This window comes from Chelonia mydas, chromosome 2 (genome assembly GCF_015237465.2).
Source record: "Chelonia mydas isolate rCheMyd1 chromosome 2, rCheMyd1.pri.v2, whole genome shotgun sequence".
Lineage (NCBI taxonomy): Eukaryota > Metazoa > Chordata > Testudines > Cheloniidae > Chelonia > Chelonia mydas.
Window position 1 is genome coordinate 35,938,950 of NC_057850.1, and position 13,538 is coordinate 35,952,487.

General features: G+C 41.7%; 1 protein-coding gene across 1 annotated transcript; it reads right to left on the reverse strand.

Annotated features, from left to right (window-relative positions):
* Positions 1-619: 619 nt before the first annotated feature.
* CTHRC1 (collagen triple helix repeat containing 1) lies at positions 620-12,881 on the reverse strand. Its single transcript, XM_037892161.2, has 4 exons — positions 12,612-12,881; positions 7,830-8,051; positions 5,349-5,565; positions 620-3,835 (listed from the first exon to the last, which is right to left on the reverse strand). Exons 1-4 carry the CDS (start codon positions 12,741-12,743, stop codon positions 3,693-3,695), a joined length of 714 nt encoding a protein of 237 aa, XP_037748089.1. The 5' UTR covers positions 12,744-12,881; the 3' UTR covers positions 620-3,692.
* Between the last annotated feature and the right edge of the window lie 657 nt (positions 12,882-13,538).

Sequence of the window (13,538 nt, forward strand, 5' to 3'; positions counted from 1 at the left end):
AGATTGTGAACTGCTCCAGTAATCAATGCAAGAATTTGGAGATCAGAACAACCCAAACTGCCTTCTCTTCTATTGGAGCTCTCCTGACCCCTCTATTTCCCTCTTCTCTCTGAATCAGCAGCCTCTGCCTGAAACAGCTGTTCCCATCCCAACCTTAAAACAGCACAGTGACTGGAAAAAGCCAGACTTGCAACAGCCATGTCCTTCAATGAACTGATCTCTCTAAATCAGCTTTTCCTATACAAGAGCAAGAAGCTGATGATGTCCAGGGTTAATTGAGTGGGTTTGTAAGGACATCAAAAGTTGTGACAGGTTCCAGATGTATCAAACACAGGGCTTCTCTTTGGCTGTGACCCAACAGAACTGTGTACATGCTCATCCTCATGGTGGTCTGGAGTTTTCTAAATCCCATCCATGTGTAATTTGTCAGGTTTCAGAATGACGAATGCCCTGATTGCAGTGTGTGTGCAGTGCAAACCCTGACTCACTGGAGGAGACTGTGCGGGGGACAGCACAAACATTTAATTGGGGATTGGTCCTGCTTTGAGCAGGGGGTTGGACTAGATGACCTCCTGAGGTCCCTTCCAACCCTGATATTCTACGATTCTATGATTTAGAGTACCTTTAAGGTACAGTGTGGCTGGAGACAGTAAGGAGGAGGGCTGTTCACCCAGCCCATTATATTAAAATCTGCTAGACCTCCAGTTTTAGTATAATGTCCAAGGCATCTTGCAAAATGTTTGCAGCATCAGACCTAAATCAGCGGTTAATGTGTCACTGGCCACTTCTCCAGTTTTTCCTTTTAGAGGGAAAGATAAAGTCCCTCTTAGTTACAGAGATTACATGTAAACTCCAGGTTGAGTTTACGTTGAAGTAAAAGGACATGTTCAGACACATAGACATGTTTAATAAATAGCTTGATGCTTTTGCACTAGTTTTTGTAAATAACAGTAGTTTTCAAAGTCTTATTTTAAAGATGGATATTTCAAAATGTTGGTCTTATTTATTCAGGTTATTGCTTAATACCACAGCAGAAATGCATGAGTCCACATGTAGTCTTCCACCATAAGCACCACTTGAAACAGCGGTGGCATCCCAGGGGTCAGGATCAAGGGTACATGCTTTTCAGACTTTAGTTATTTTTAATTCTGCATCAGGAAAATTCTTTAACTACAGTGAAAGCATTCAATTGTTTTGTATAAAGTATCAAATGAGAGTCAGGAGTTAATAAATGTAAATACAAGAATTATTCAGCCTGTAAGTTAAATAACTTGGAGCCAGGCAACTGGTTTACCTTTTTTATTGCTTAGGAAATTGATTATTCCGAAAGCTCATCCTTTCATAGCAAGCTAATGTAACCTATGACAAGTTCCTTATACATAAGAATTAATTTGGAGCGGAGGAATTGATTTCATTTTATGACCCTGGAATTTAGGACATTGCAAACGTTAAAATGTTGAGCATTCTTAATTCAACCATTTGAAGAGTAGCTTGATATTGAGAGGAATGTTTGTTTCAATTGACTAATCTGACTGCCTTCTTGGGTAATCTTTTGTACATGTTTAAGTCTTTAATAACTAAGCTTCTTGGGGCAGGGACTGTCTTTGTTCTGTGTTTGTACAGCACATAGCATTGTGGGGTCCAGGTCTGTGACTAGAGCTCCCAGGTGCTACAGTAATACAAATAATAAATAACCCATTCCTACTCCCACTCACACAGACCTGAGAACATAAATGTCTAAATTATGAAATTGTTGGCATTCAGCAGAAATGGGATACTGTTAGGTTCCATTAGCTGGCCTTCTTTATTATATAGGCATTTTTTATATTTACATTTGAATGATAATTGATCTTGCTCTAAGGCCACCATGTGAATTACGAAGCTTAACATCTCTGTGTAATGCAGTTGTTAACTTTGTGTGCCTTATGAGGTTTTTATTTAAGAACATATCAAGTACATAATATGTAGGACTAATTCAGTAGGGCATTGTGGTGTTAACCACTCGAAGATCAGAATATACTTTGAAACCCCATGAAGACAGTGGCAATGAACAAAGTTCTGGGGAGATCTATCAGCTGTATAGCTTGCTGGACTTCAGCGGCAGCACTGATATTATTTCCAGGTAGAAGAGCGTGACAGCCCTCCTAGCTTTAGGTTCGTTTATATAGTACCAACTTACTGCAAAATGGAGGTAGAAATTTGAGAGGGAAATGCTGTGACAATCTTAAAGAAATATGTATTGCATATTCTCTTCAGAACCTGGCTGAGCCAAAGTATTTCTTTTAAAAAAGTTAAAACCTGAATCTAAGCTGTGCAGGATTTTTTTCTTTTTAATTCTAGGGAAAACTAGTCATTACACTTTCGCATGTTATACATGCTTTGTGACTTTTCCTTTGGTTTGGCTCTTCAGTGCAAAATTTGAGTTCTTTCTAACCACTTACCTTTTTTTTCCTTTGTAAAAATTTAAGAGCCCTACTTTTGTGGATACTGTCACTTGACAGCTGCATTTTGGAGTGAATACTTAAAATGCTACAGTTAGCTATGAGACATGCTGAATGATCAACATGATCATTTTCTTTATCTAGTCTTATGAGACTGAACACATCACCTTTGTAGCGTGATTGCTTCCAACACTTGCAAACTATTCTGAAGGCCATACAGAGTGAGGCATTTGAGCCTACCCTTATTTATTTTCTCCATTTCTATTAATGTGTAACGCACTTCATACTTTTGTGTTGCTGATTTATAATTATCTTAGCACCAAGGTGATACATGGTGACTGGCTAAGAAGACTCTGAAATAAACTAGTTTGTTAGGGAAATGAAATACCTTAATTATTAAGGTAAATCAACCTTTGTTGTAGTAAAATTATCCAATATATTCACCATTATTAGTCTTCTTCGGTGAAACTGACTTTCATACTAAAAATAAATTGGGTGTTGAGAACCTCTTAATGAGTTATTTAACTTAGTGGGGAAAAAGCCAAAATGGTATGCTAAAAACTTAATCTTTTAAAATGAGATATTTTATGCTTATTATTGTCCTGGATCCAACTCTCACTAACATCAATGGGAGTTGAATCTATAGTAGAACTATAGTAAAGTTGAATGATCTAGTGCTACAGTAATACAATCAGGTTCGTATAATATGATTTGATGCTTTTAAATAATGCTCTTGAAATCTAAAATGAATAAAGTATAGTATTTTCTCCACAAATGTTACTTTCATGTCCGTCAAGCTACTCTAATACACCTGTTTCATAATAGCCATGTAAAAAGTAAAACCGTTTGCAATTTGCTGACAATAAAATAGCCTAGATTTTTGCCTCTTTTTGTAAAAGGTCTTATTTATTCAACAGATATAAAAAGATTTAATCTACAGTTTTTACAAGGGTGATAAATATTCAGTCCAAATGATAATAAAACTGGACAAACTTGTTTCTAATATTTGTTCTAAAATTATATGGTAGAAGAACTTGCCAGGTGTGTTTAACAGTGATGTGGCTACATGTTAAACAGTTCAGCTGGAAAAATTCAACTAGGGTGCTTGTAAGCAAGCTTGTGTATTCTGGCCAGATGCTTACAAAGCTCCAGAGAACTATTCAATTTCAAAGTAAATTGTACAAAATGTGTATAAAAAATTGATATGGGGGCTTGGGAACGATGGGTTATAAGGAGGTTTGGAAAAAACTTTTATTTCGGCAGCTCTTCAATGACGATACGAGAGACTGAATTCCATCCAGTAGAAGCATCACCTCTTGGGTAATCTGCACAAGTACCAACCCAGATAGCAACATCCACCAACCCAGCGCTGATTCCTTCACAAAGTCCTTCCACTGTTTAAAGACAAACAAACATTGTATCTTATTTCAAATAATCAGTATCACTTATTTCACTGATTTTTTTTTTTCCATATCCTGATTTATATAGTTAACATGCCAAAGAACAGCAGTTCAGTGCAACTATCTCTACAGAAACTGCATTAGGTAGGGTTACTATGTTGTTAATGTTTAAATCTTTAGGGGGGGAGAACATTGTCTTCCAGGGTACCATGGCCTCGGTAGAAACTATCTGCAGCCAAATGTTTTTTAAACCATAATACAAAGTTTTAAAAGTAATTTAATTTTATGATCATCTATAGGAATAGTTTTTAACCATACACAGTTCCTTATTTCTGTTCATTTTTTTCAACAGTCTCCACTGTAGTGGCAGTACTAATGGGAGACATGAGTAGAGTGGTGGAAAACCCATTCTGGTACTTCATGGAAAGGCCTACTATGGCCACACAAGTGAGATTTCATGGATTTTCTTGTTACTTTAGAGAAATATTACCCCAGGGGGAAGAGAGACAGAGAGTCAGAGGCCTTCTGTCATAGGCAAAAAGCAGAGCTGCTAGCTTCCCATAACCTTAGGCCTGTTACAAGCAGCAGTTGTTCTCCTGTGAAACCTTCTAGCCTATTCTGCTGCGCTGTGGTGAATATTCTCTATGCTACAACATCTGGTAAGTTAGATGTTGCAAGCCTTTGGTTTTATATACAATTTCTCTCAGCATATGTCTATAATTCAAGGTATTAAGGGGGACATATGGTGTAAGTATATTTTAGTTGTTACTCCCATTTTCCCTATATCATCATCTTTTGATATTGAACAAGAACTGTTGTTGTGATTTGCCCTTTTCCTAGAAGAGGGCATCATATAAGATGTGGACAACTAATTGTTCCAAATATGATTTGGTTTAGCTTTTAATGTGATAGGTCTTACTGGTGAAGATGGGTTTGTGTTGGAAACTCCAGCAGAAATTAGTCTGCCCAAGAACATTGCATGCAATTCCATACCTGATGCAAATAACTGCACAAAAGACAATACAGGTCCAATACATAAACTGCCTGCTTAGAAGGTGGTATCCCAGTTTCACCAAAGCACTAGTGCTATTTAGTTATACTGCAGTTGGGCATAGTGTCACACATGCCATTTTTTATCCTAATTTGAAGCAGCAGTAGTTGTTTAATAGAAACCTATTAAAGCTCAATGGGTTGGGCTGGATAAAGTAAGTCTCTTCATCTCTAACTTCTTGAATTTACTTAAAGTATGACTAAAGCTAGTAAAACCGTAAAAATGGAGTGGCAGTAAACCCAAATCCACAAGAAAAACTGCAGTTACTGTATTTTTAATACTGATACTGAATTTTGACACAGGTGGGAAAAATCAGCTAGCAACTGTCCCTCTCTGCCTCCCCTTTATGGACCCTAGACTTCTAAATAGATGTCCTTATGAGGTTCCCCATGTCACTTGTTAACTGCATCCTTATCTTGAACTCCATTCCTAAGCACATGGCTTTGACATACATACCTGAAGAAGTGCGATGTATATTAATAGTTGAATTCAGCTCTGGGCTTCCTTGGTCTAAATAAATTATGGCTTCAATAGGAAGTGGCCCAGAGCATTCGGCTCCATTAAATGTAAAATACCACCGCTGGCAGCATGCATTTTTGCATTTGAGTCGAAGTGATCCACTGAAGAGAACTCTTAGAGCACTGTTAGAGCGCATCTTTGTGAATGTACATTCCTAAGGAAAATAAGAATAAATTGTTGGCTGTGGCTTTTGAACCCACTTCACTAATTCTTTTGAGAATACATTAATCACCACCTCTGTTCTCCCCATTCATTCCCCTGCTCCTTTTATTAAAAACTAGCACCTGACAAGTAAGTCAGTGCCCCAAAATACTGATCGGTGTTTCAAACACACCAGAGGATGGGGGAATGTTGAGATCCTATATTTTAATATGAGACAATGTATGCTGTCAAGTCAGGTATCTAAATATCTTTGGGGCTTTCCTTTCTCTCTCCTTTCTTTCCCAACACTCTCCTTCCTTGCAGGTAAGGAGAGTGTTACCAGCTCTCTCTCAAGCCAGTCCATACTCCACACAAAATGTTAGCCAGAAGAGGTTGATGGAAAGATGCAGGGTTATCTTGGTGCTGTACAAGATGGATAAATTAGGTTTTATTAAAAAGTTTTAATAGGGATTATTTATTTAAACCAGATTTTCTAAATTTTAAATATTTGCTTTTTAAAATACATTTAAAATGACAAGTTATGTTAAAGCCTTCATTAACTATATTTATTTAAGTGATTTTAATAAGTTCTACATATTTGCTACCAAAGTTTTAAAGAACATCAAACCACTGGCTCAGCACATGGACACGAGAGTTTCCTGAGGTGTTAAACGAGCCTGACACAACAGTAGCCTCTTCTGCAGGTGCAGAGAGAATATTTTCTTCATTACAGTTTATTCAATTAGTTCAATGACTTGTTCATTCAAAGTTAAGAAACTGACTGGGAGTTGAAAAAGCTTCAGGAAACCTGTTTTCCTTTTCCAATCTATGAATAAAAACTAGGTGTGAGGATGAGATCTCCTAGTTCTAAAATCTTGAAGGACGGGGTGACCAGAAACAATCACTTCAATTCAACAACTACAGATAATTTCGTAACTCAGTTTTAAGTGCAAATTATGTTTTGATAATTTTTTTTTCTCATGTATCCTCCACATTTTAGTTTTATTTAACTAATAAAACATTAAAATGCTGTGTATGTATTTTTACTTGAACTCCCACTTCCATTCAAGTCAAGCTTAAAATAAATCACAAGTAAAAAAACCCCACAATCATCTAGTAAATAAATACACCATTCATTATTTTCTGATGTAAAAATTAAAAATCTGAAATGTAAATTATGCAGAATAATTTCTTAAATAAATATATATAGATGTGGTTAGCAAAAAGAAGTATCAAATTTCATGTAAATGCTACATTTAGTTGCCAATCAACATGTTTTATGGTTACCCACCAATGAGAATCAACTTTTCTAAGTAACTCAAAAGTATAAATGCAAAACAAGACTCAAATCAATTCTTGAAATCAAAGTTTCCTGCTTGCTGGTTAAAATCATGATTAAAACCGGTGACTTAAAATCAGTCCATCCTATTGCAGTACACTGATGCAAGGTAACAAGGGATGTGTTTGAAACCTGAATCCCTACATAATATAATTTTATGATTTCTCTCTTCATCACTTAGGGGCTTTCTGGATTTAGCAGTCGCAAGACACTGTTTTCATGAAAACTGCAAGACTCTTAATATGATAGTTTATAAAATTTAGTAGAAAGCATTTTCAGTTGAATTTTTAAGTGTGCCCCTCCACCTACCCAATGCTGAATAACTTGCTGCTTGGGCCCATTAAGGGGCAGTTCTAAAGTAAATGGAAATTAGATATTTATTGTATCTATTGAATTGGTTCTCACACTGTGACTGTAACTGTATTACTTAAACAAAGTAGGCCTACAAATCTCAGGCTTGATGTGTAGCTCCTATGGGGTTGGGAATTTTTTTTTTCTTTCTGGTCATCTTCTATACCTATTAATGTTTTGTTTTTTTCTTATTTTAAAATCTCATACTCAGAGGCCTGAACTAAGGATACAATATTTTTGTTGAACTGGTTAGGACTTGTTGATGCTGCACAAGTCTCACCAGTCGGTTAGCCAGTTATCTCTGTCATCCATGAACCCAAAACCTTGGCTTCCAGTTCTACTGCTTCAAAAGGGAAAACTGAATATGGGTCTGCTGTATGTACCTAGAACAACCCAGCTCTCTCACCTGTAGCTTTATTACTGAAATAAGACACCTGGAGTGTCCAATCAGTTATTACACATAATAGAAATGGGCCTGAACTAAAACTCTAGCTGGGATCAACCTTGAATGTTGAAGAAAGTTTCCATCAACAGCTGCTGTGGTGTTGCTTTAACATCAGACTACAACATCACGTGTGCTTACTTACTGCAATTTTCCCAAGATCTATGCCATAATTCAGCGCACTCCATGAACACTGCTTAAAGTTGGGTGTCCAAGACTCCTCAATGCTTTCTCGCATACATTCTCCTTTTTCTCCTTTCAACCCGTCCCGACCAGGGATTCCAGGTGTCCCAGGAATTCCATTGATTCCAGGGTTTCCATCTCGTCCAGGAACACCACCAGGTCCTTGTAAACACATTCCATTATACTGAAAAACATAATCTTTTTTCACACTTTGCTTATTGATTCTAAGGCTGAAAAATAGTGTTGCTTACTTTGTACAAGATAGGAGTCTGTTATAGAAGGCCATGCAAATTCCTCTATTAGTGAGGAAAGAGGGGCAAGAAATGGCATTGCCTCTCAAATACTGAAAATTAAATGAATATGTTAAAACTGGCAGCTGAGTTTGCTGTTACTGGGGTATCAAAGATAGATGCAGGGTGGTAGTTTCATTAATAGGAAATATTCATATATGTTAACTACAAAACTGCATGGAAAAGTGTACATGCCCCTTACCTTCCAAAAAAGTTTCCCCAGATTACAATATTAATATGGTCAATTGCTGGCCTCAAACTATGATGGTACACCTTGCTTTCACATTTTAACCAACTAGACTGTGATAGTAATAGTGTAAATTTAACCTTTGGGAGAGAGGAAGATGAAACTCAGATGGGGCTCTCTCTTCTTCTCTGCCCTCAATCCCGAAACTATTTGGACCCAGAGCTGTGCAGGGTGGACCCCAGGCAGTTCCACCTGTCCCCACCCATGCAAGCTCCAGGGAATAACTCCAGGGAGGAGACAATTTGGGGGTGGAGACAAAGCCAGGAGAAGGAGACATAGAAGAAGCTGCAACAGGAACCTTTGGACACTGCTGATGTCCACTACATTTTTTATCTTGAACATTCGGTCCCATCTGCTGACTGGGTGCTTATTCCAATCCTCACCCGTTCATCGAGTCTCTTCACCTCCTACTGCCCTGCTCTTTTCTTGCCTTCTGTCTCATGCTTATCTCCTTCCCTTGTGTCCTTTTGTTCAATTATTCCCCACCCACCAAACCCTAATCAAAAACAAAAAAAAAAATTGAAAGAGAATTATGCAACTAACATGACACTTTCAAATCATAACATTGCTCCTGCTTGTATGTTGTTTTCCTTCTTCCCTTCCCTTTGACTGATTTGTCTATTTAGATTATAAACTCTTCAGGGCAGGGACTGTCTCTTAACCTATATTTGGATAGTGCTCGGCATAACAGGGCTGCCCCACTGTGATACAAATAATAAATAAATAAAATGAAAAGTCCTACTAAGGAAGTAAATTGAGATCCAGAATAATGAACTTTTGACATTTCCTACAATATTCAAAAAGAAAGAATCACTGTTGGCAAATACAGTAACAAGAACATGCCAGTGAAACATTTGATCAAGGAGCAGATCCTTAAAAAGGCTCAATGAATATTAGTCTGGTCTCAGAGACACCTACAAAACTAATAGGCAAGACAGTTATGTGAAGACATTTTCATTTCTTACAGTACTACTTGTACCAAGTTATTTGATACATTTTGCCTTTAATATTGAAACTGGTTGTAATGTTGCCTAGTTCTGATTTCTTTAATATGACAGATGAATAGAAAAATATTAAGAAAGTTGAACTCAGTAGAAGTTGGGGGCACTCATCTCTTCACAGGATCAGGCCCACTATCTGGAACATGTGAGAAGCATGCTCTTACAAATAAAATATGCTATTTAGCTATTCTTTGCTTTAACTTAGTAGCTCTCAACTTTTCCCGACTATTGTATCCCTTTCAGGTGTCTGATTTGTCTTGTGTACCCCCCAAGTTTCACCTCAATCTCAATTAAAAAACTACTTGATTACAAAATCAGACATAAAAATACAAAACTGTCACAGCACACTTACTGAAAAATTGCTTACTTTCTCATTTTTACCATATAATTATAAAATAAATCAACTGGAATATAAATATTGTGCTTACATTTCAGTGTACAGTATAAAGAGCAGTATAAACAAGTCATTGCTGTACAAAAGTTTAGTTTGTACTGACTTTGCTAGTGTTTTTTACATAGCCTGTTGTAAATCTAGGCAAATATCTAGATGAGTTGATGTACCCTGTGGAAAACCTCTGCATATCTACGGGGTACATGTACCTCTGGTTGAGAACCACCGCTTTAGCTGACCTGGACATTTTACTTTTAGATTCCACCAGGGGGCAGAGCTAGCCAAAAAGAGGGTGCTCCAGACTGATCTAACATTAAAGAAATGTTGAATATTTCCAGAGAGGGAGGTTTAAACTGTTGCAGACCCAGAAACTCACGTATGCAAAAGAATTACATGGACTTTGGTCTCCTCTTCAGCCAAACCGATCTGTACTCACCAGATCAATTATTTTCACATATGGTATGCTGCTTTTGAAGTGGAATGAGCATCTGGTTGTAAAATGACAATGTTGTGTCTGTTGAAGGAAGCCGACCCCTTGTCATATTTTTGGTTCTATTTTTGAAGGAGTTTGTGTCAAAGTTATTTTAGCTGACACAGTTAGTATACATCTACTTAAGTATGTTTCCTTAACTTCCACTAATTTATCTGTGTTGTAGATCTCAGCCTGCTAAGCTGAATAATGGGATGCAGTGTTGGGCAAATATTCAAGATGAGGGACACAAAAATATTTGTTCATACAGAAAACTTAAACTGTGGGATTCACTCCTTTAATTTCCCAAAACCTCAGATTCATTATTCCTTATTTTTTTATATAAAAAATGTTCAACAATGACAGTGAGATGGCACCAAAGCTCTGTGGAACACAGGTGGCTTTGGGACTGAAACTAGTGATAGCCCTCAAACTGAAGTACATTTGAAGGGTATGATCTAGGTACATCTGCTGACAATGCCGTCTACATACCAAAACCAGCAGCACCCTCTCCATCCTAAAAAAATATAATTGTTAGTGAATACAAGTGCGGGATCCCTGCAAAGACTTGCCTTTGTCTGGAGGGAAGAAAAATCCATGCCACTGGTTTTCTATGGCTCAATAGCCTTCAGTGCATTTGTAGTTGCAATGAAACAGCATCTGGAAACGTGCCATGTATAAGCACCAGTGTGAATTTGTTTACACATGGGAAAGTGGGATTTAATAAAATGAGAGTTTTGCAGGTTTTTGTGGCTCTTTACTTGAAAAGTAACCTTTTTTCTTTATCTTGTCCTTTATTTACTATTCTAGTTTAGTTAATAAGGGCTTTAAAAAATCAGTTTTGCCTAGGCGATGTCTTAGTAAGGAAGGATAGCAGTTCACAGTCCACTCTTTTTTATAGAAACAATCCAGCCACATTAACTTGGCCTTGCTTCCTCATGCGGACATGACTGGAAAGAAGGGTATGTATTACTTTAACCACAGACTCCAGACTCTGCTATGTGAAAATCTGAGGAAACACAGTCTGCATCTGGAAAGAAATAGCTTCCATGAAGACAAATCCATTCTAAACATTTCCCTGCATCATCACAATCAGTGAGCAATAACATGTAGAAAAGAAGATAAATCAAATTACTCATCCTTCCTGCAAAAATGACCCAGCATAATTGAGTCTATGGTCAGGTCTTCAAGTTATAACTGGGTTTGGGACAGGGGAACTGTCCTGGCTGGCAGAAGGGAGCTGTTCTCCCAACAATAGACACTTTGCAGAGACTGGCCCCTAGAGTTGCTCTAGCCTCTTCCTGGGATAAAGCAAAGGAGAGGATTGGGTGGTTCCAACCCTTTGAATGAGAAAGCAGCAAGGAAGATTCTCCAGCAGCTCCTCACTTGTTACTGTAACCTCAAATCCACAACATCACCCACAACCTTGTCCACCAGCTCCCCCCACATCAGACCCCTCTGCCCCCAGACTCCCACTCTAACCCTCCTAACCCTTTTCAGACCCCCCAGACTTCCACTCCAACCCTCCTAACCCCTCTTCAGACCCCCCCCCGCCCCCAGACACCCACTCCAACCCTCCTAACCCCTCTCCAGGCCCCTCCTGCCCCCAGACTCCCACTCCAACCCTCCTAACCCCTCTCTAGGCTCCCCCCGCCCCCAGACTCCCACTCCAGCCCTCTTAACCCCTCTCCAGGCCCCCCCGCCCCCAGACTCCCACTCCAGCCCTCTTAACCCCTCTCCACGCCTCCCCTACCCCCAGACACCCACTCCAGCCCTCTTAACCCCTCTCCAGGCCCCTCCTGCCCCCAGACTCCCACTCCAACCCTCCTAACCCCTCTCTAGGCTCCCCCCGCCCCCAGACTCCCACTCCAGCCCTCTTAACCCCTCTCCAGGCCCCCCCGCCCCCAGACTCCCACTCCAGCCCTCTTAACCCCTCTCCACGCCTCCCCTACCCCCAGACTCCCACTCCAGCCCTCTTAACCCCTCTCCAAGCCCCCCCGCCACCAGACTCCCACTCCAGCCCCCTTAACCCCTCTCCAGGCCCCCCCTGCCCCCAGACTCCCACTCCAGCCCCCTTAACCCCTCTCCAGGCCCCCCCTGCCCCCAGACTCCCACTCCAGCCCCCTTAACCCCTCTCCAGGCCCCCCTGCCCCCAGACTCCCACTTCAGCCCTCCTTACCCCTCTCCAGGCCCCTCCTGACCCCATCATCTACTCGTAGCCCCACTGCAGCCCCTCCCTCGCCCCCTCTGCTCTGCCCCTCTCTCCCGACCCCTTGCTCCACAGTCTTCCGCTGCTCCCGACCCCTCCATTCCCATCCCCTATTTCCGCGGCGCGCGCAGACTCACCAAGTCCACCACCTCCCTCTGGCGCAGCGGCTTGTGCTTCCCCTTCGGGCTCTCGGACTCCCCGAGCGGCGGGGCAACCAGCAGCAGCAGCGCGGCCAGGAGCAGCGAGGCGGCGGCGGGCGGAGAGCGCATGGTGCGGGGCTGCCGGGGGCGCGGGGCCGGGCTGGCTGGGAGCAGAGCGAGCGTGCGGGGGGATTAGTCAGTGTCTGCAGCGCCCCGCAGCAGCGCGCTGGATAAATGAGCCTTTCACAGCCCGGAGCCTGAGCTCCCTCCCTGGGGACGCCAGGAATTTCCATCCTGTAACAGGGCAGCAGCTCCGCGCCTGAGCCGTCCGGCCACAGCCACAGGCCCGCCGGGGCTTCCCGCCCCCGCATCGCCCGGCACCGCCACCCCAGCCTCAGGCACCCTGCAGCCGGCACTCACGGGGCAAGTGTGCTGGGGCTGTGTGCCACGGGCCCTCAGCACTGGCAACGTACAACCGTACCGCCTGTGCCACGGACCCTTAGCACGGGCAACGTACAACCGTACCGCCTGTGCCACGGGCCCTCAGCACGGGCAACGTACAACCGTACCGCCTGTGCCACGGGCCCTCAGCACTGGCAACGTACAACCGTACCGCCTGTGCCACGGGCCCTCAGCACGGGCAACGTACAACCGTACCGCCTGTGCCACGGGCCCTCAGCACGGGCAACGTACAACCGTACCGCCTGTGCCACGGACCCTTAGCACTGGCAACGTACAACCGTACCGCCTGTGCCACGGGCCCTTGGCATGGGACCACTTACACCCGTACTGCCTGTGCCACGGACCCTCAGCACGGGCAACGTACAACCGTACCGCCTGTGCCATGGACCCTTAGCACTGGCAACGTACAACCGTACCGCCTGTGCCACTGGCCCTTAGCATGGGCAACGTACAACCGTACCG